This window comes from Anthonomus grandis, chromosome 1 (assembly GCF_022605725.1).
Source record: "Anthonomus grandis grandis chromosome 1, icAntGran1.3, whole genome shotgun sequence".
In the NCBI taxonomy this organism is placed as follows: Eukaryota; Metazoa; Arthropoda; class Insecta; order Coleoptera; family Curculionidae; genus Anthonomus; species Anthonomus grandis.
The window spans coordinates 36,720,620-36,743,078 of NC_065546.1; the positions used below are offsets into that span (position 1 = coordinate 36,720,620).

General features: G+C 34.1%; 4 protein-coding genes across 6 annotated transcripts in view; 1 reads left to right on the forward strand and 3 right to left on the reverse strand.

Moving 5' to 3' along the window:
• Positions 1-22,459, reverse strand: part of LOC126738206 (ankyrin repeat and fibronectin type-III domain-containing protein 1) — a 495,291-nt gene that overhangs the window by 240,124 nt on the left and 232,708 nt on the right. The gene's annotated exons all lie outside the window — the stretch shown is intronic.
• Positions 10,239-11,685, forward strand: LOC126738413 (uncharacterized). Its single transcript, XM_050443743.1, has 3 exons — positions 10,239-10,421; positions 10,616-11,519; positions 11,580-11,685. Exons 2-3 carry the CDS (start codon positions 10,623-10,625, stop codon positions 11,604-11,606), a joined length of 924 nt encoding a protein of 307 aa, XP_050299700.1. The 5' UTR covers positions 10,239-10,421; positions 10,616-10,622; the 3' UTR covers positions 11,607-11,685.
• LOC126738433 (uncharacterized) lies at positions 12,258-13,474 on the reverse strand. Of its 2 annotated transcripts, XM_050443782.1 has the most exons (3): positions 13,360-13,474; positions 13,255-13,305; positions 12,258-13,204 (listed from the first exon to the last, which is right to left on the reverse strand). In XM_050443782.1, exons 2-3 carry the CDS (start codon positions 13,295-13,297, stop codon positions 12,360-12,362), a joined length of 888 nt encoding a protein of 295 aa, XP_050299739.1. In that variant the 5' UTR covers positions 13,298-13,305; positions 13,360-13,474; the 3' UTR covers positions 12,258-12,359. The 2 variants fall into 2 exon arrangements, with proteins under 2 accessions (XP_050299739.1, XP_050299729.1); XM_050443772.1 differs by having other exon boundaries at positions 13,255-13,461.
• Positions 13,688-14,245, reverse strand: LOC126738558 (uncharacterized). Its single transcript, XM_050443943.1, has 2 exons — positions 13,985-14,245; positions 13,688-13,930 (listed from the first exon to the last, which is right to left on the reverse strand). The coding sequence occupies exons 1-2, from the start codon at positions 14,219-14,221 to the stop codon at positions 13,724-13,726; spliced, it is 444 nt and encodes a 147-aa protein (XP_050299900.1). The 5' UTR covers positions 14,222-14,245; the 3' UTR covers positions 13,688-13,723.

The window sequence follows — 22,459 nt, forward strand, 5'->3', positions numbered from 1 at the left end:
TTAGCGCTTTATCTCTTAGTTTTTGAAAAAAATTTATATTGTCTGTCAACCAAGGAGAGTTTTTTTGTCGCACTGTAAATGTTTTAACAGGAGCATGGGTATCAAACAATTTTATTAGGTTGGTATTTAAAAATTTTACTTTGTCGTCAATAGATTGATAATCATATATAAGATGAAATGGAATGGCCTCTAGATCGGCCTGGAAGTTATCTAAGTTTATATTTTTTAGGGGTCTATAGGTCACGACTTTAGGAAGCACTTCCGGCACCTTACCACTAAATTCAAAGAAAATGCCAAAGTGATCGGAAAACGTAGAGTAAATAATGCCAGTTTTCAAAACATTTAGCTGATTAGTAAAAATAAGGTCGATAATAGAGCTGGTGCCATTAAAAATACGAGTCGGCTCAGCTATAACCTGCTTTAGATTAAAAGTCTCACACAAAGATATTAATTGGCGTGCATGGCTGTCATAAGCTTTTGAAACATCAACATTAAAGTCCCCGAGGCAGGTTATATGGTTAAAACTAGAAAACATATCAATTAGTGTTTCCTCTAATGTTAAGAAAAAACTTTGAATATTAGAATTTGGAGGTCTATAAATTATTTCAAAAATATACGGTTCACCATCAATATTAATTTTTAACCAAAGGCTTTCTAAAAATTCATACATTTCAGACATAAGAATTTCATGAGTTAATCTGCTCTGAACAAAGGCAACAATACCGCCACCTCTATAATTTTGTCGATCATTTCTTATTAGTTGGTAATTAGGGATGCGTACAGCATCACTATTAATATCGCGAGTCAGCCATGATACTGTAATTGCAATAAGGTTAAAATACCCTGAACAGTATTTCGCAGAAAAATCATCAAAATGAGCCAACAGCGACCTACAGTTTATATGTGAAACCTTTACCAAGGACATAAATTAATGTATATATTAGAACCCGAGTAAATAAGTAAAAACAAAAATAAAAGAAAAAAAAACTTAAATAGTGCGTTTGAAGAGATGTTATGGAAAAAAAACTATATGTAACAAAGATTATAAAAAAAAAGGGTTAAAAGAAAAAAAAAGGTAACGAAGAAGTTTAGGAAGTTAGCTTGTCGCAAATTTATCCAAGAACAAGAGTTTTGAGCAACCAAATAATTACGAAAGTACCTGTCATTTTATTCACATGTATTAGTCCTTTTCACGCCTATTTTTTAGCCCCACTAAATCACGTTCAGAACTCACACGATGAACGGAACCATCACTTGCTTTGACATAAATGTAGCCATTTGACACCCACGCACATTTGTTAGGAAAAAGGTTCGTTGCTTGATTTAATAAAGTCAGCCGTGTCTTAGTCAGATCTTCTTTAATGAAAACACCAGTGTTTTTAAGCATTTTTCTATTTTTAAGTACCGCCGATCGAACATCATCACTTGAAAACCGCACAAGCACTGCTGGCGGTTTACGGCCAGGAATTCTTTGCGAAATTCTGTAGCATTTCTTTAATTCGGTGGTATTGATATGTAAATTAAGATTATTATTTAGCAGGGATAATACATTTTCTCGGATGTTTTCGTGTTGTTCAGCTTTTGAACTAAAAATCCCAATATTGTTGCTCCGCATGATTTGTTCTTGATTCTCTATCTGGGACCGGAGTTGATTGTTTTCGTCCTGTAGCTGACGTAATCCAGTTTTTAGGGTTGATATTTCTTTGTTTTGGGATTCGAGCTGTTTTTCGAACTTTTCTCTTATTAATGCTGCTACTTTTTCTGCAACATCCGATAGAAATTTATCGTGAAAAACAAATTGTTGACAAACCCATATTTTGGCGGGAAGCGATGTTGGCTAAAAAACCAAGAAAACTGGCACAAAACAGAACACACACTACACAAAAACAGGTCAGTCGTCAAAAGAGGTTACTCTTTACCCCTAATATCACTTATGTTTAAAAAAAAAACCTTTAAAACCACTAATTAGGAGGATTTTTAAAGAGCGACAAACACCACGTCTTGTCTGTTCAAGCGCCATCTTGTTCTCTCTTTCTTCGGCTCTATTTTTGATATTCTGAGTTGAACATTTACAATTATTTATTACAGTACCTTTGGACTCAAACTTATTGACAATACGTTTAATAGTTGAAATAGACGGAATGGGCTTGTAGGGGAAATAAACTGAAAACATTTCAGATACTGCTCTAAAACTGTTTCCCGCATAATGCCACTTAATTATGGCTATTTTTTCGTCGATTGAATAATTCATACTTGTTTTCAAATATCGACTTTCACTGATTTATTGACACTTTTCCTCACGTCAGTGACAATATTCATTTTACTGGTACCCGTTTGGTTTTACCTGAACCGAAAATTTGCTAACTTTGCAATTACATTTAATTGAATAATTCAAGATTCGCTTATTAAAATTTTAAGAAACTTTGCACAAGGGTTTGCTAGATTGGTCTCTTCAAAAAGTTATCTTACATTTTTTCTATAAAATGTATAGGGAAGCCAATAATTGACCCCCTTAAAATTTACATGGGTTTTCCTATGTTCCGCTCGGCGACGCACCACATAGCCCTGGGTGCAAAAGCAATTATAAAGATACCGAGAAAGTTACCATTTTTCGTTTTCCCAATGAACCGGATAAAAAGAAAAGATGGTTAGAATGCATTGAAAGAGACGACGTAGTGATAAAAGAATCATCAAGGATCTGCATAAAACATTTTTCTCAACGTTTCCAATAAAATAAATAATAATAAATATTTAAAACATTTATCATATACCTAAAAATACGTAATAATAAAAAAATATAAAATATTATCTTGTAAAGTGTAAAATATTAGGTCCCGCGGTATCTCCACTTAGTCGTTCCACTGTACGGCGTGCGCCACCAAATCTCGGCTTCAATTTTGACGCTACGAAACCAGTGTCACGGCTAGAACTATCGATCGGCTACGCGCACCACCACTATGTACCCATTATACAGAGGTAAAAAAAGATATAAAAACCGTTCCGAAATTATAACTGAGAATTTTTGTTGAAATTTGAATACATATTGTATGCATTGTAAACCCAACTCTCATTCTCAAATTAGTAAGAAGCAGTTCACATCTGTTCAGGTATTTCTAACTTATCGAATGTTATTCTAACTTGTTGCTTAGGTATTTTAACTGTATTGCCATCTTAATTTTTTTTATAAATAATAGCTTTTTTGCAATGATTTAACAAGAACAACTGATTTTATTGCTTTTAATAGCACTTCATTAAAATAATAAGTGTTCATTCCCCTTATAAGATCTTTTTCTGTGGTAGGTAAATTGGAAAGTATGCAACAAGACCTATTGCTTTGAATATAGGATTAGCTATAATTTTATTAGCTTCTACGGCAGAATGATAAACAACTTGTATTTTATCTGACGGTAAAATCGATTTTATTAATTCTTTCTAAAATAATTTTTTCCATCGAGTTTTTGGGTCTATTTACATTTTAGCGAACTTTTCTAATTCGTCTTGCGGAACTAAGTCACCTATATCCATACTATCTATCTCATTATGTCTAATGTTTACAGTTTTAATATTAGATATTGCTTTTAATTTATTTGTATTTAAATTAATTATAAAACTAAATATTTATACATTATATGAAATTTCAATGTGCTTTGTTATATCTCCGCGGTCAACATTGTGTTGAAGATGGCTCAATATGTTATTATGACTTGGACACCTAAGGGTTGTCGTAAGAGGAGAATAAAAGCCATAGTTAATGAAATCCGAAACTTCGGAAAATTAGCTCTTCCTTGATATGTATTAAAGCGAATTTCTTGCAAAACAGTTGGATAATATAACCAATTATTCAATATTTTAAACAAAATTAATACATTAAAAATCTGTTGACTGGTTTTAAGAGCAGTAATATTGAACTCTTGACTGACTGAATTATATTCTATCTTATAGTTGTTGTTACTGTATATGTCAATACTTGCTTTCAATTTAGCACAAGAAATTTGGAGATCATACCATTGGTGCTGTTCCGTACGCATACTATAGAAACGGTGTTCGGTAAATCAAACCTTAGCCACCGCACCACACTGCACATGAAAAAGAGAGAGAGGGAAAGCGAGCGTCATCTGCGAGAGGGGATTGTGCGGGTGTAAGCGGACTTATTACATTATGAAGAACAAGAACGTGAACGAACATAATTATGTATCGAGTTCTAAACCTTTTCTTTAACTTGTAAAAGTAATTAGTTTAAATAAAAAAAATATGTATAAAAATTGAACGTGTTTCATAGCTGGATGAGTGGTCCTTCGAGAAAACAACCCAATAATATTCATGGTCACTTCGAGCCCGATGAGAATGAAGCGGTTTGTGGTTATGGCAGCCATTGTATCATCGACGTTTAAAATCAGGTTAGATCGTTTCAATTATCAATTTTCCTTGTAGAATCAAATCCTATCTTCCTGTTGTCCCATTAAGCATGCTTTATCTGGTATTATTAATTGTACTGAAATAATAATATTCGAACGTAGCGTTAGATTGTTGAGATTTATTTGAGCGTGACGTCATTAACCTATAGTCCGGTTGAATCGCTGAATTTATTGATTTTCTATTCTTATATTTTTAAGTTTTACAGGGTGGATCGTGCCATTTTATCTTATCTTTAGTTAAATAGAACGTGATTAACGTAAAAAATTTATAATTTTTAATAAATTAAAATGTCTAACAAGAAAAAATCAAAAGAAGCTAGTGATTGCTCGAACGAAATAAAAATAAGAGAAAATTTACATGCGCGAGAAGTTATTTCCGATAGATTAGATAGGTTCATAGATTTTCTGGAAACAGAACAAAATAAAGATTTTTCAAATGTAGATAAGTTCCAGATAGAATGTAGATTAAAAAGTGTCGAGGAAGACCAATCAGAATTTGATCAAATTCAAAGAAGATTAGAGTTTTTAGATGTTTCTCAGAAAGAGTTTAGGTTGGAAACAGAATCTTGTTTTTATAAATGTATTTCAAACGCAAGAAAGTTAATTTCTCAGATTCAAGAAAATACATCTCCTAGCAATACAAAAAATACCCCGAACGTGAGAAATTAAAGTATTCGCGTTGATAGTAGACCAGATATCTTAGACATTAATAAGTTGTTAGTATTGAAATCTTGTTTGAAAGACGACGCAGCAAAATTAGTAGAATCGCTTGAACTTATTGATTCCAACTATTCTATAGCTAGCTAGGGAAATTTTAAATAAAAGATATGACCATCGTAGGGCAATAATAAATAACCATATTAACACTCAATTCTTCAATCTTATTATTCAATCTTCCGCAAGTATCTCAAGAATCGCCTACACAAGTCTTTGGATTGAACACGGTAACCTACGGGACGTCAAGTGCACCGTTTCAAGCAACGAGGTGCTTGGAAGAGTTGGCTTTGCAAAGTCAAAACAAGTTTCCTAAAACATCAAAATTATACAAAATTGTATGTATCTGGATGATTTGCTGACAAGTTTAGATACGAAAGAGGAATGCATACAGCTTTTTCATGAAATAAGTACCATTTTTGCAAGTGCGAACTTTCATTTACGTAAATGGTCGTCCAATGACAAGAATATCCTTAATTACATTTTACAAAACAGTGATAGTAGCGATGATAAACTAGTTCTATTTAATGATAAAAAAGAACTTAAAACTTTAGGAATTATGTGGGACTCAGATAACGATTTATTAAAATATTCAATAAAACTTGATTTTAAAGACAATATAATTACAAAAAGGTCAATTCTCTCAGTCATCAGTCAGATTTTTGATCCATTAGGATTAATTGGCCCTGCTATGATTAAAGCAAATTTAATAATACAGCAACTTTGGATATTAAAATTAGACTGGGACAGAGAGATACCTAGTGAATTAAAAACCATTTGGTTAGACTTTATTTCTCAAATTGACTATTTGAATAAAATAAAAATAGGACGACATATTTTATTACCCAAAGTACAGAAAATAGAACTTTACGGCTTTTGTGATAGCTCAGAGAAAGCTTATGGGGCATGTATTTATATGGGATCACTGTTAAATAAAACAAAAACAATAAAACTACTTACAGCTAAATCGCGTGTGGCACCGCTGAAAAAACAATCGCTACCTCGATTAGAGCTGTTAGCCGCTCACTTATTAGCTGAATTAGTTCACAAAGTAAAAAATACTCTTCATGTCAACATTTCGCGATCAATTTATTTTACAGATTCAACAATTGTTTTGTCTTGGTTAAGAATCGAACCTTGCAACTTAAAAACCTTTGTAGCGAATAGGGTTTCAAAAATAACTGAAATCTCTAAAATCAGCGAGTGGCAGCATGTAAATAGTAATGATAATACAGCAGATATAATTTCGAGAGGTTTAAGCCCAAAAGAATTATTCGAAAATCAAGTATGGTTTAACGGACCAGTAATTTCTTAGAAGAGAAAAATTCAAAAACAGTTACGAATTGGAAGTAGTAGATGACTTGCCTGAATTACAAACAGTTTCTTTGTCAACTTTAAAAAATGAACATAATCAAGATTTTTTTTTTTTTTAAAGTTTTGTACATTCTCAAGTTGTTAAGAATCATTTTGTACATATTTAGGTTTAAGAATCAATCTTTAAAGCTTTCTCATTATAAATCCCAATGTTTGACTGTTGATGAATTGAATAACACAGAAAAAATATTAATTAAACTTATTCAAAACTCAAGCTTCAAACAGGAAATCCAACATTTAAAAATCAATGGACATCTAAAGAAAGATAGCAAAATTCTCAATTTAAACCCCTTTTTAGATGAAGAAAAAATATTACGAGTAGGTGGTAGATTATCAAAATCGGACCTTGATTTCAATCATAAGCACCCTATAAACATACATTTACAGAACTATTAATTATAGAGATAATTATATAGATCAGCATTTAAAAAATTTACATGCAGGAAACCAAAATTTACTTTCTATCATTAGATTGAAGTTTTGGCCTATAAATGGTAAAAATTGCGTTAAAAAAGTTTTAAGGTCTTGTATTAGGTGCTATAAAGCAAAGCCTACCCCATGTAAATTTCTAATGGGTGAATTACCATCCGCAAGAATAAAACCTAGTACACCCTTTTTAAATTGTGGCATCGATTATGCGGGTCCTATCCTTAAGGAAAGAACTTTACGCAGAAGTAAATTAGTAAAAACTTATATTTGTATTTTTGTTTGTTTTGCGACTCGCGCAATACACATTGAGCTTGTAACAGACTTAACTACGAACAGCTTTTTGAATGCTTTTAGAAGATTTTGTTCACGCCGTGGCAAACCTCACGACATTTACTCAGATAATGGACTAAATTTCGTAGGAGCGAACAACTACTTTATTGAATTGTATAAGTTATTAAACGATTCGACACAACAAAAATATTTCTAAAATTTTGGCTGAAGATCGGATAATATGGCACTTTATTCTAGCGCGTTCGGCTCACATGGGAGGTCTATGGGAAGTCGCTGTCAAATCCACGAAATACCATCTCAAACGAGTTATAGGTGACGCATCTTTGCACTTTAATGAAATGTACACTTTGTTAGTTCAGATAGAGGCATGCTTAAATTCTCGTCCACTTATGCCTTTATCCAATGACCCTCAAGATTTTTTGCCCTTAACCCCTTCCCATTTTCTTATTGATGAAACGATTACTGAGCCACCTGAACAAGACATGAAGAATGTAAAAATGTCCTTATTAACAAGATATCAGAGACTGCAGCAATTGTATCAGCAGTTCTGGGAACGTTGGTCGCAAGATTAGTTCCATTCTCTTCAAGTACGACAAAAGTGGAAGACTCGTGCCAACATCAACCTGGAACTTGGATCTTTAATCCTTCTCGTGGAGGAGAACTTACCACCGCTGAAGTGGACTTTGGGAAGAGTAACTGAAATGCATCGAGGAACAGATAATATTGTGCGTGTTGTGTCAGTGAGATTGCCAAATGGTACTATAACAATACGTGCAAAAACAAAAATCTGTGTTTTACCTCTTGGTAACAACGACTAGACTAAAATAGATCTAATTACACCCAATCATTAAGTGTTTTAAATGATTGGACATTTAGTTTCATTGAAACTTTTTTAATTTTTTGTTGAAAATCTATGCTTTTCAAGGCGGGCGGCATGTTCCGTACGCATACTATAGAAACGGTGTTCGGTAAATCAAACCTTAGCCACCGCACCACACTGCACATGAAAGAGAGAGAGAGGGGAAGCGAGCGTCATCTGCGAGAGGGGATTGTGCGGGTGTAAGCGGACTTATTATTACATCATGAAGAACAAGAACGTGAACGAACATAATTATGTATCGAGTTCTAAACCTTTTCTTTAACTTGTAAAAGTAATTAGTTTAAATAAAAAAATATGTAAAAAAATTGAACGTGTTTCATAGCTGGATGAGTGGTCCTTCGAGAAAATAACCCAATAATATTCAGGTGCATACTCAAGCAAATAGCGAACACGAAATTCAGAAAGTAATTTAAAGCAGTAGGGTGACAGATTTACATTATTTCTCTTTTACTACGCACTTATTTATTAACGATGTTTTCAATGTTGTTTCAAATGATAGTTTATTATCGAACAGAACACCTAAATTTCTTATAGTTTTTTCGACTGATGTACGTGGAATATTATAGATAATATATTCCCTTAGCGAATGCGCTGTCTGGATTATGTCGATTATGTCGTGGATTATGTCAATTAATCCACGTATGCCAAGAATAACACTATTCAGCTCAACAAAATGTCATAATCAAACGTATCAAATGCCTTCTATACTCACTAACAAGTTTTATATCGAGAAAGGAATAATTTCGTCAACGTAATGAGATAGTCATATATGAAGAATGAAACGATAGCATTTGCAAGAATTCTTATAGCCAAGTCATAAAAAAAATTATTAATATGTTTGGTGTCTCCGCAGCTAGGCATCGACAAAATGAGATTATCGATGTCTGGTTGTGGGAACTCATGCCAAGCAACTCGAACTTCGTGAATTGACTGTGCCAGAGTCTGTGGCAGATGTGCAAAGTGATTAGTCTCCTCTCTATAATATCCCACGCATGTTTAATGAGATTTAAATCTGGTGAACGGGGTGGTCATGTGCGTGTCTTGCTGAAAAATTATCGCTCTCCAGATAGACGCAGTAAAATGGTTTGTAGGACATAATGCGTCGTAGTCATATTGCCTCGAACAAAGAAAAGTGGTGATCCCAAACCCTTACTCCAAGAGTCCCCGTGTACATGCTTTTCAACAGCATATCCAATGTCAGACCGTTCCTAATGGTGCCGTCTTATTCTTCTAAAGCTATCGTGCATACCAAGACAGAATCGCGAGTCGTCGCTAAAGATGACATTCTGCCTTTCAATGTTGCCGATCTCTTCTTCAGTTTAAACGTTGACGACAGTGGTCTGTAGAGAGTATAAGAGTATAAGAAATTAGTAAAGCATTAACCGTGGACGGTATGAAAGTCCAGAAGCTCGCGACGATAGAGTAGCATAACTATTATTTCGAGATCCGAAACGTAGTAGCAAAACGGTCTGGTAGGGCTAGTTGTCAGCCTGTATTTTGATGCTCTGTGGTACACCTCGGTTAACCAGTAGGCCTCATGCTTATTCCTTTAGCTTTGTTCTATCACACACGCATTGTCATTATTGCCGTACAATTAACACAGCTGCTAATTTTGTAATAGGACAAACTTTTACATTCTTAAGATAATTTTAGCAGAATTTAAAGGAAACCTGGGCTACAAGTCAAGTACTATGAAGTCAATGTTTGCCATCTAGAATATGGCTTAATAATATACCAAGTTTTGATTGAAGACATTTTAGTTCTTAACGTTACTTTAAGAAAAGTATTTTTTTGATTTAATAATTAAACCGAATTTTGTAAAAAGTCTATTAGCCAGTTACTAAAGTCGAAGTTTATCATCTGGTGTAAGACTAAATATCTCAAGAAGACTTTTAAATTTTTAACATTATTTTAAGAAAATTTAATTTGAAATTTTTCTAAATACCATCATTAGATTAATAATTTACCAAATTTTAATTTAATCAACAGAAATTTTCGTTCAATCAAAGATGAATTTAAGCTTCATCGTTTTTATAAATATTTAAATATCCTTGGAATTTAATTAAATTTAATTTATTCATAATCATATCTAAGATTAATCTTACTAAAATTTTAATTTAACAGAATCGCGTCAATTAAGTTTGTTCAGCCCATAAACAAACACTATAAACGGGCGGAATACTGCATCATAAGATAAGATTAAAATATCACCATAAGATCATTTTTCAACGTGATTCAATCTTGCTAAATTTGTGAGTAGCGGTATAGAAAATTGTATAAAAATATGTGATTTTATGTTAATTTCTATTGATTTACTGGTAAGAATTTATTATAATGATTTATAATATTTATTTACTAAAACATATAGCATTAGTTAAGCACGAACTCTAATTGAAAGTGGGTATTTATAGCGATTTATCATTTTAATGGCGATAATCTTAGACGTGACGCAAAGTTTACATTAAATTCGTTTATATTATTGTAAGGTATTGTAATTATTTAATTTTTTTAGGTTAACTATGACCCTAAAAGAATTTTGCTTGGCCCTTCAAACATGCGCAGAAAAGTTGGATGAAGAGATCAGATACAACATCAATGAATTCAATAATAAAATGTTTGGAAAAGAAATGACCGAAACCAAACTGGCCCTGGAAAGGGCCAAGGATTACCATTATAAAGAAATCGTGGATGCCTTAACTGAAATTGTAAAAAATGTAAACGTTATATTATTCCATCAAGAGAAAGTGGAATGGCTCAGCAATGAGCAAAACTTCTCAGAACATGATTTAAAGAGGTTTTCTTATGTAAAAAGGCAAGTTTATGCATTCTCAAAGCAACAACCCCAACCAACAATGACAAGATCTGTTGAAAACTTATCAGCGACTCAGAAAGTTAGTAAGCAGAAGCGTAGAACTGTATCAGAAATTTCTGTTGGGACCTTGGAGGCTTGGGAGAAGTATTTAGACCAGAAAGAGCAAAAAGAGGTTGAGGTACAAGAGAAACTCCAAGAGGTAAAAAAGAGTGTTCCTAAGAGGACCTTATCTAATGCGAGAGCAAGAAAAAAATTTGTTTCATCCACTTTAGGTGGTTTTTTGGATAACGACTGGAAACGAAAAACTTTGGATTCAATTGAGGAGCTAAATATTGATGAGAAAAATTTAGCAAATTGCTTATCAGAAGAATCGTCAGATTTTAATGAATCTTGCGATAGCTTAAATATAAGTTGTGACATGTATGAGTGTGAGCCAAAGATCAATCAAGTAATTGGAGAAAGATTTGCTGATAGAAAGTTAGAAAATATCAATCAATATGATGAGGAGGCAGAAGAAACTTTAATTAGTGAGGAGTTCTTCAATGACGACTTAAAAGAGGCAGTATCAAATGAGAGGATAAAACCAAGAATCGTGGATGTAATTGTAAGTATTTTTTCAAATTTAGTATATATTTTATATTATTTAATGATTTTTTTCTTGCAGTACAAGAAGAATATTCTACCATCCTAAACATAGATACGCGTCTTGACTCATCTGTTTTGTATGTTTTGTAAATAATTTTTTTTTATTAAACGTACCATTAAGTGTAGGTCTGATTTTTTATCCACATCATTATCACACAAAACTCAATAAAAAAAAAGAAAAAGAAGAAGATGGTAATGACGATAACTCAAATTGTAAAAAAATAAAAACATCATTTCATCAGGCAAAAGTGGAACGATCAAAACTTCCCAGAACATGACCTAAGAAGGTTTCTTACACAGGCATCTTTATCAATTCTCAAAGCAACAACCACAGCCAGCAATGACAAGATTAATTGAAAGCTTATCAGCGACTCAGTAAGAAGAAGTGTAGAACTGTATCAGAAATGTCTGAAAGAGCAAACAGAGGTTAAGTACAAAAGAAACACCAAGATGTAAAAAAAAGTGTTTTTAAGACGACCTTATGCACAACTAGAGCAAAAAAGAAGTTTCTTTTATATTTAGATGAGAAAAATGATTAACTCTGAATTCGATGGAGGAACTAAATATTGATCAGAGGAGTTCATTAAATTGCTTATCAGAGGAATCATTAGATAAGCCTTGAAAATGAATAAAATGAGTTTGATGATGTGAACTGACTTCAGAAGGAGCTTTTTTCATTCTAGAATAATATTAACTATCTGCTTTTATATTTTTATAAAAACAACTTGTATACAGTAATCAGAATTATAATTTAAAAAAACAATATTTACAATCCTACTGATTATCGTTTATATTTAGACTAATTTATTAATACAGCTTGTGACTTAATGCTGTCATCTATGGCATCTAATTTAACAGTTACTTTACTAATTATCTCCTCAGTATTACCATTTTGAAATACTTGATCTTTTAATTTTGCAATCTCTAAAATGCCACTTGAAACATCTTTTTCCTTTACAATCCCATCTTCTTTTTTACCGTTAGCACACTCAGCATTTTCTAAATCAACAGCTTGCTTACAATCTTCTAATTCCTTGTGTTCTATTGTCTTGGCGTCACCACTGCTAACATCTTTTTCTTCTAAAGTAGTAACTTGTCCCAAGGACTGTCTCTTTGGTTTGGGAGGCGTAATTTTTGAAACTGGATATGTCTCACGTGCCGAATAAAAATGTCCATTAAGGCCATTGGCACTATTATTCCTCAAAATCACCTCGGAGTTTCGAATGTTCGCTTGATAAGAGTTATTGGATGGCGGGTTCAGGATGTCTTTTAAAAAGAAGTCACGTCTAAAGCGGATTTTTTCTTTGGGGGATAAATGGTGAGGAGTTGGCGGCTCTGCTATTTCAAGAACGTCGTTTTCTATTTCAATTGTAATATTTGCTTTATCAGGGTTTTCTACAGAAGATGTGACTTCCAGAGGAGCGTTCAAATTACTGGTTTCTTTTGGTTTTGGTTCAACAGCTTCAATGTGATTTGATTCGGTGTTTTGAATTTCTTCTTTTTCTGTTTGAAGGCCCAGGATGGTTTCCAGTTCAGGTTCTTCAATTAGGGGTGATGGAACTGATGGCGTTCGGCTTCGTTTTCTTCTTATTTCATTCACGTTTACTTTGTTTGCTGGTGATTTTTTGTATTGTTGACTATTTTCTAAAATGAGTCATGTTTAGTAAGTATTTGCAATTCATGAGCAAACTTACCTTTTACTTTTCTTTTTCCATTTTTTGATACACAAGCACCCATTTCTTTTTCTAAAATGAATAGACCATTACTTATGGTCACTAAAGAGCTTTAAAAAATTTTACCTTAGTTTAATGCAATTTTATACACAATTATTGTTATAAAATCTCAATATAATTTCACATAACATCGAGTTTCTTACGTCAAATTGTGTCAGTAGAAATTTTATTTAGCAAATTTGTTATCTCTTAAGTACGACGTTTAAGATAAGCTAACTAGGAACGGGATAAGATTAGTATACAGAGTGTGTTTGTCTGATAGGTTAAAATATGAAAAGGATACAGTAAAATGTAGATAGAATAACAGTTTACTATGAATGAACTACCAAGGAGGAAGAAGAAAAAGATAAAGCAGAAAAAAATGATAATGATATTTTAAATTAAACACATAATCCTAGCTACAAATAAACTATTATAATTGTTATGATGATCAAGCAATATTATTAGATTTAATTTTACAATCCAAAAGTTTCAAACAGTCTTGCACGAACACTATGGTTTCCCGTCTGTTTTCCTTAATAATATCGATACCCCTTGACTCGATATTATCCAAACTGATGGTTTTACGTATTAGACATTCCTCTAATCTTTTAAAATCACGTTCGATAACCTCCTTTTCTGACGTGATGATTTCTTCCTAAAAATAAACATTCAGCCATATCCAGATTATGAGATAACCCTCGGGTCTTACCCTGATTTTTTCCACTTCTGCCTTAATAGCTGTAATCCTGTTCAAAGCGTTTTTCTCAAATTTTTCTGAATTTTCTTCGTCCGCAATAGTGGGGCACTGCATGAGTCCTATGGATTCTTTGGGATCAATGTGTCGGGATAAGTCGTCCTCTGAATCGGTGGGCGTTTCATCATCTAAGGTGCCTAATATGTATTCGGCACCATCTTGGCCTGACGAAAACGTGGATTTGTGTGCCATTTTGACATGTTTTCATAAGAATTTGACTTTGATGAATTTTTCTTTGATTGTTCAGAAATCGAAAATTTTGTGTCATGATCCTATATAAACTACATCACTTTTAGCATAAGGTGAAATGCCTGAAAAGTCATTTGCCTGGAAAAAGTAATTTATGCCCTGCAATTACTTGGAATCAAGAGAATTTTATATCTTATAAAAAAGAACTCTATTGGTCAATACACAGTATTAAAGCCTCCCAAATATTAAAACCACTTTAGTGTTAAATAAATAAGATTAAATAAATAATGGTGCTCTAAGACTGACTTTGAAGTGGAGTAGGGGTGGATTGATAGAGATATTAGTCAACCTTACCAAACATAATATGTCGATATTTTAGAACGAACTATAATTAAAAGAAAAACTAAAACACAAAAATATTGATATAAATTCTTTAGAACATTACTGCCTAGCATGTTAGGATGTGGTTAGGATAATACAGCCACCACAACTCAAAGTTGGTCTTCACTTCATACAAAAAAAAATAATCAAAGTTCATTTATCTTATAATACAGAGTTAATTGAATGTATAGGTCAAGTATCTAATTTAATAAAAAAATTGCCTTAGTCGATCCCTCAGTAACTTAATACTATTGTCTAGATCTGAGTTAAATAAATCAACAAATCAACACATTTATAAACAGCTAAACTACTTTAACATAATTATTAAACATATAGATTTTAGGTCATAAAATAGATCGGCCACCTTAAAAAACTTAAATTTTATCACATGATATAAAAAAAATTAAAACACATAAGTACCTAAAAAAATCCTGATAAAACATAAGCACAGAACACAAATATATAAAGAAATGTTGCAATAATTCGAACTAATGTTGACATGTATAAGCCATAACTATTGACAACCTCTCTAACCAATCAGATTTGAAAGAAGGTGTGGTCAAATTCGGCACCAAATTTGAATATAGCGCGGGAAATTCGAATTCTAAGACGGACCCAAGTTAAGAAAACTACTAAATGTCGCAACCTGCGGGTACTCCACTCGGTTAAAGCAGATTGTCATCAATACCTGTTCCTTCACATTTCCTTTTCATATTTCTTATGTTACAAAAAATTTAAAAAGTATTTGCATTAAAAGAAACAAATTTCCCATACACAAATCTATTTTAACCAAGAGAACACCGACTGACTGTGCAACTCAATGTAGTTTCCTAAATTGGACAAATATGTATAGAAGAGACCTGCAAATTTAACTTTTGAAACCAAAAGGATAACGACGGTTTTTTACGTCGTACCAATAAACAACTTTTTCTACGTCAAAAAATGTCCCATATTGTTAATATTGATACACATGTGTCATATACAAAAAATAATATTTCGTCAAAAAAAATGTCTATTTAAATTACAGGTATACAAATAAAACACAACTGCATGATTTTATGTACACAAAAATATATTATTTAATCATTTGAAAACTCAAAATTCAAGATTTTAAGTATTCCAATACAATATATAATTAACATTGTTAATTTATAATACAATACAAATTGTAATATAATAATAAAAATAGATACAAACATTTTCTGTTGGAAATTTTAGAAAAAAATTCAACGAGATCTTACAAGCAATATATACGCTAAAAATCAATACTAATATAAAAATCCAATAGATAGGATGTGAACACCAATTAATAAATTGCTGCATTGGTTCAGGTCAAAAAATTGAAGATGTAAAATCTGGCAAGTTGTACATGAAATACTAAAAGACAGAACAGTAAAAGACACTATACTAAATGACAGAAAATATAAGGATACTTAACAACATGATATAGAGTTGGTTGATTTTTAGTGTAATCAAAAGTTAACTCTTTTATAGCGCCTATATTAGTACTACCTTGAGTTGCACAGACCTTCATCCGAATTGAGTGCAAGTCTTTAATGCGGTTAATTATAAGATTTTTTACAACCTTCGTTTAAACTGTATGTTGTATAATAAAGGAGGACACTGTATACGTTTTTTAAAGACCTTGAATCATACATGCAATCATAAATAGAGTATGATATTATGTTTGCTTGGAGTTTTTACTCCGAGAACCTAAGTCTTTAAACCCTGAAATTCTTTGACTGGATTTTTCATACCAATTGAGCCTTAATTTCTGCAAATTTTCCTTGACGCACTAGGCGATGCCTTATCAAAATATAAATCAAAAAAAAGTCAACGTCAAAAGTGTCACCAATATTACTGCTGTCAAATTTTCCTAATGTCAAGTTACTCTAAGATGGCCGCCGTTCGAAATTCCGTTTTGGCGAATCAAGTTTTATGGGCCTGATTAAAAGGATGTTTTGAGTGGTTTTAGTGCGTTTTTTAATTAATATTAAAACTAAAAACTCCATTTTTGTTGACGAGACAAATGATAAAGAAGTCTGAAGTGAGCCACATATAGGTATTCGGAAAAAGGAAATCCAAATCGTCCATCTCACAGGCGAGTTAGATGTCAATGGTGTCATCCTTCTAGGTTATAATATTATAAAAGACGGCATATTTGTGAAGTATCTATTGAGTATTGGATACCAAAATATTAATGTCTAATTAAGTATATTATTACAATCTAGCAAATTTATTGCTTATTGAACTGAATTTTCGAAACAGTGGGCTGCCAAGGCAGTTGTGCATATAGGTCTCCTGATGGACCCGTCATGCCCCACCGGGGTTTACCAGACCCCAACGGCCTTAGAGAAACCGATAAAGCTCTCTGCCTTAGAGAAACCGATAAGGCTCTCTGGTCTAAAGGACTTAAAGTCACTCGGTACACTGAAAGTGTTACCCAAGTATTTGAACCTGGCGCGCGTGAGTGCTGGGCACTCCCCGACTACTTGGTCAACGGTTTCATCCTCCTCACAGCACCATCGGCATTCCAGGTTATCCGCAATACCGATAGTATGAAGATGGCTTCTTAAGTGCCAGTGACCGGTTAAAAGACCTGTCACTAGCCGAATTTCGCGTCTTTTTAGGGGTAGTAGATTTTTGGTGAGACAGGCAGAGGTGGTCTAGGTGGGCCCTATGTGCGCTTTGGCCTGTCTCATACCAGGGGACTCAGTCCATCTTCGGTGGGTCCACTTGTCCAGCAGACCCTTCATTGATGCGACCGCAACGTATTTGGCGATACCAACTATGGGTTCCGGCCCCATCGGCACATTCGCGGATCCCAGTCTGGCAAGAGAGTCCGCTTCCTCATTACCTGCATGGCCTGCGTGGCCAGGTATCCAGCCGAGCTGGACCCTACAGCCAACCTGTACCAGTTTTTTCAGGACTTTTATGCACTCTAGTACAAGCTTGGAGCTTACCTTTGCGGCCGTGATAGATAGCCTTAATGGCAGCTCTCTGTCCGAGAATATTGATATGACTGTATTGCGGTGTCCGCAGCTTAGGATTTTCTGTCCGCATTTTAATACAGCGAATAATTCGGCCTGGAAGACAGTGGCGTGGTCCCCCAGCGAGTATGCCCTACTGGTATGTGGGATCCCACCACAAAGCCCTAATCCAGCTTTGTTATTCATTCTGGAGCCATCTGTGTACCGGATAGTCCCCCTATTTAGCAATGCAGGTCTGTTGGAATGCTGCCACTCCTCTCTGCCTGCAATGTGCGTCACGAATCCCTCGCAGTCCACAGTCACTGGAGCCATGCAGTCACTGCCCATCAGAAGGAGATTCCTGTATGGCCCGTGATCAAATTTTTGCGTGACCGGTCTCGCCAGCACGTAGTTCGCCGAGGACGTATAGCCTGTACGCAGTCCTCATTGCCTCGAATTGCACAACGAGGTCCAGAGGCGGAAGGCTCAGCAGAGTCTCAAGCGCTCTAGTTGGCGCCGTCCGCATAGAACCCATTTTATTGCTTATTAGAACCCGAAATGCTGCAAAAATCATGTGTGCAAAAATGAAGGTAGTGTCTGGTCGGAAACAAGAACGCAGCATATGTCCTTTGCCAGTAACCTATTTATAGTCCGCGCCCAATGTTAATTAAGCAATATAATGCTCGTCTCTCCTGAAATTCCAAAAAAGTTATAATAATTTGATAACTAAATCGGCTTATAGCGGGTATAAACACCGACACACTAAGGTTTTTTGTAAAAAATAATGAAAAGGTTAACTTCTAAAGGATTTGAATTAAACTTTTTCTGTAATATATAATAAATATCTAAACGGATTTGAAATGGTTGCAAACCTCTACATGCGAAAGTTTTTTGATTTAAACTTATTGAGTTAGATGTTGTGCACGTTGCACGTGTCTTGAACACGTATAGGTGTAAGTGATGACACCTCTAGCTCTTCTGGATTAAATAATGATTTTTTTGTTGAACCTCAGAATCGCCAAAGCTGTGTTAACAATGTTATTATTTACAATTTGCCTCAGCAAAATAAGGACCTGGACAATATAAATACTCTCTTGAATTCTTTTAATATCTCCAATGTAGAAGTGAAAAGCACGGTCCGAATGGGAAAATCTAATAAAAACGGCCGCAGAGCTCTTAAAGTCAGTTTTTAAAAGCAAGAGGAAGCACAGCTTGTTATTCGTTTCAGAACCAAATTAAAAGGTAGAAGTATCTACATAGGTCTAGATCTGACCAAGATCCAGGCAGAAGCGGAGCCCACATTAAGAGCTGAATTCAGACAAAGATTGTTGAATGGAGAAAGAGACTTACAGATTACATATTTTTAAGGGGTTCCGAAAATTATTCGAAAACACTAAGTAGGCCAAATTCTGCTAAAAGTTTTTTGGTATACTACCAGAACACTCAAAGCTTAAGAGCTAAGTTGGATATGCCCTGTGTTTAAGAGAAGAGGAGGAAATTTAATTGCTATAGACAAATCTATACCTAGTAAACGTTTTCAAGTTCCTGATAATATTCAACACATTTTTGTCTCAGTTGGATCTGTTAATTTGAATATTAGCATAGGAGCTATACAGTGACCGCCTCAAGTTCCGCATGAATTCGATAAAAATTGATTAAGGATAATGGATAAAAGACATGATTTTTTGAGAAAACGCTCGGACCCGTCGATTTTTATTTTAGGTTGCCATTGTTTCACATAAATTTTTGTATACAGAGTGGAAAAAAAAAATGACGTCATCGGTCATTTTTTTTAATGTAATGCTATATTTTATATTGCACGTATGTTATAAACACTGCCAATTGTTTCTATTTCCATGGTTGCACTTGTAAAGAATCTCCAATTTCGAATGTCACTGTCAGTTCGAAAATTAATAGTTTTTATCAGAATAAATTATGGCTAATTTAACGGAAACCCAACGAATTGAAATTTTGCTGATGCTAGGGTACGGGGATCGGGTGCGCAATCAAAAAGAAGTAAGTGAACTGTTTAATGCCAAATACCCAAACCATCCTATTTCTCAGTCAACAGTTAGTAGAATAGAGCACAAATTCATAACTTCAGGTCATGTTAGGGATTTGTCAAGATCAGGTCGGCCAAAAATTTCTGAAGAAACAAAATTAAACGTTCTGCTCTCCGTTGAAGAAAATCCAAACAATGCAACTTCACAAATTTCAGTTGATAATAATATAGCCGGAACGACAGTAAGACGCATCTTAAAAGCAAATGAATACTACCCTTATAAAATTAGACTAATACACGAATTAAATAAGGAAGATCCTGATCGAAGAAACTAATTTTGCGAGCAAATGATGAACATTTACAATAATAACCGTCAGTTTGTGTTACAAGTTTTATTTTCGGATAAAGCCACTTTTTGTTTAAACGGTGTCGTAAATCGGCAAAAGTGTCGGTACTGGTCAGTGTTAAATCCACACTGGGCGACTGAGACTTATACACAGCTCCGTAAATCTATTAATGTTTGGGCTGGTCTCGTGGAAAATAAAGTAATAGGGCCATACTTTTTCAAAGAAAACTTAACAGGACAACGCTATTTGAATTTTCTTCAAGAAGATCTTATCCCTGCTTTGGCTGCCCTATACCCAGACGAACAAGACCCTGCTGTCCCAACAGATAATTTGTGGTTTCAGCAAGACGGCGCACCGCAACATTTCTTTCGAGATGTCCGTAATTACTTGGGTACAGTGTTCCCAGGAAGATGGATGGAACGAAGACGGCCAATAGACGTACTTACTTCCTTTCTTGTTGGTTAAATGAAAATATGTCTTAAACAGTTGAGTTTTGAGATAAAGCGTGTTAAACGAAACTTGCTTAGAATTTCGCCTATATTTTATAAATGCAATAAAAAATATAGCATTCCATTAAAAAAATGACCAATGACGTCATATCTTTTTTTTTTGTTCCACCCTGTATACAAAAATTTATGTAAAATAATGCGCAACTTAAAATAAAAATCGACGGGTCCGAGCGTTTTCTCAAAAAATCATGTCTCTAATTTTTACCGAATTTATGCGAAACTTTAGCCTGTCACTGTATATATCACACCCAATTCGTCAGCGTAATCTTACATGGCTCTATCTGAAATATTGGACTCACTCACTTTTCGTATGTCGAATCTACTCCGCATATTATGGTTGCCTTCAATTTGCCTCATGGTATATGGGAAAAAAGCAGCTTTAGTTCCACTGTAGAGCACGACCTGAGGAAGCGTTGAGCGCACATCGTTAAATACATGTAATTTCCATAATTTATTTTAACTTAACTTATACCTAACCTCACACAAAAGCCTTCTCATTTTGGTGTTAACACAATACCCCTCAACATGCAGACTATTTTTTGCTTCCTCCAGTTGTTCACCCAACGCTATGTATTAAGTTAAATAAAAAAAGTTGCCCCGTGACGGAGTATGGGGGTCTTAATGGTTTCTAAGGGTATTTTAGGTCTGTCAATATTCAAGAGATTGCAAAGTTTTTGCATCAATTTGACTAGGATTTTTTACTTTTGAATAAGCCTCTCAAAGCAATGCTAAATATTTTTTTAAGAAATTATTTTTATTGCAATTGATATATTTATACCTCTAAAAAAATACACTCGGCTAGAAAATTCCCAGTGTGATTTTGAATTAAACTTAAAAATCGTATCATCGAAAAGAAAAAAAATGCACAAAAAATATAAACAAAGACGATCACGTACCGCGACTATCGGGAGTTTTCTAGGTTGAGACAGCTATGCAAATGGAAAAATAGCTTTTTTCCAAATACACTAAGATATTTAGAAAAGAGAAGTTATTAACATAGTTAGTAACGCGTTAAGCATATTAACAAAAGTCCTGAACCAGATAGTGTGCCTACTTTATTCCTAACAAAATATAGCTTTAATCTCTCCAGACCCATATACCATCCCATCTTCAACCTCTGCCTTCGACCTGGAGTGTTTCCAGACTACTGGAGAAAGAGTTGCCTAAAACGTATTCATAAGTTAGACGACAAAACCAGTGCTATGATCTATCATCTCCTTCGTATACTCGGTGCAGTTCCCAAGTATTTGAAAGTTTAGTATGTGACAGTATCACCCCCCCCCCCCCCTTCTTGAACCTCTACTAACTGATCGGCAGTTTGGATTTAGACCACGCAAATCTATGCAGCTGAACCTTCGTACTCAGGTGGACTTTTTGTTGGATGCCTTGAAGAAGAGATATCATATGGATACAATATACATAGGTTTCTTCAAGGCGTTCGACAAGGTACCGTACAATATTTTGTTGCATAAACAAAAAATGGTTGGTATTAATGAAGCTTTATTGTCCTGGTCCAAGAGCTACTTATCCGATTATAGACTCATTGTTAAAATTGGTAATTTTATTTCTAAAACTATTCAGGTTCCATTTGGAGTGCCTCAAGGCTCTCATTTCAGGCATTTAAGGCTCTTTTTCTCGTTCTAGAAATACTATTAATTTCGACTACAAAATCGGTTGCTGTGACCTTGAAGGAACTTCTATTTTTAAAGATTTGGGTGTCACTTTCAATACAAGCTTACAGTTTTCGCATCCCTTATAGATAGTGTTATCAATAAAACTTTCCGGATGCCTAGTTTTGTTGGGAGATGTACTTAAGACTTCACAAGTATTGACGCTTTGAAAATAGTATATTGTGCTTTGGTCCGTCCTAATCTGGAGTATCCTCCTGTGTGTGGGCTTCTTTCTATGGGATACATATTGATGCTTTTGAACTAGGTGAACACACATTTTGAAAACACATTGCATATAAATTAAGAACAACTAGAGCCACTGATAGCTTTCATTACCAAATCCACATCATGATATTGACCTTT

Bases quoted from the DNA above. Each gene is read 5' to 3' on its own strand.
- LOC126738413 (XM_050443743.1), top strand. From the start codon at position 10,623: ATGACCCTAAAAGAATTTTGCTTGGCCCTTCAAACATGCGCAGAAAAG. The intron at 11,520-11,579 runs GTAAGTATTTTT...TTTTTCTTGCAG, and splicing joins CAAGAATCGTGGATGTAATT to TACAAGAAGAATATTCTACC.
- LOC126738433 (XM_050443782.1), bottom strand. From the start codon at position 13,297: ATGGGTGCTTGTGTATCAAAAAATGGAAAAAGAAAAGTAAAAG. The intron at 13,205-13,254 runs GTAAGTTTGCTC...GACTCATTTTAG, and splicing joins TGGAAAAAGAAAAGTAAAAG to AAAATAGTCAACAATACAAA.
- LOC126738558 (XM_050443943.1), bottom strand. From the start codon at position 14,221: ATGGCACACAAATCCACGTTTTCGTCAGGCCAAGATGGTGCCGAATAC. The intron at 13,931-13,984 runs GTAAGACCCGAG...GTTTATTTTTAG, and splicing joins CAGAAGTGGAAAAAATCAGG to GAAGAAATCATCACGTCAGA.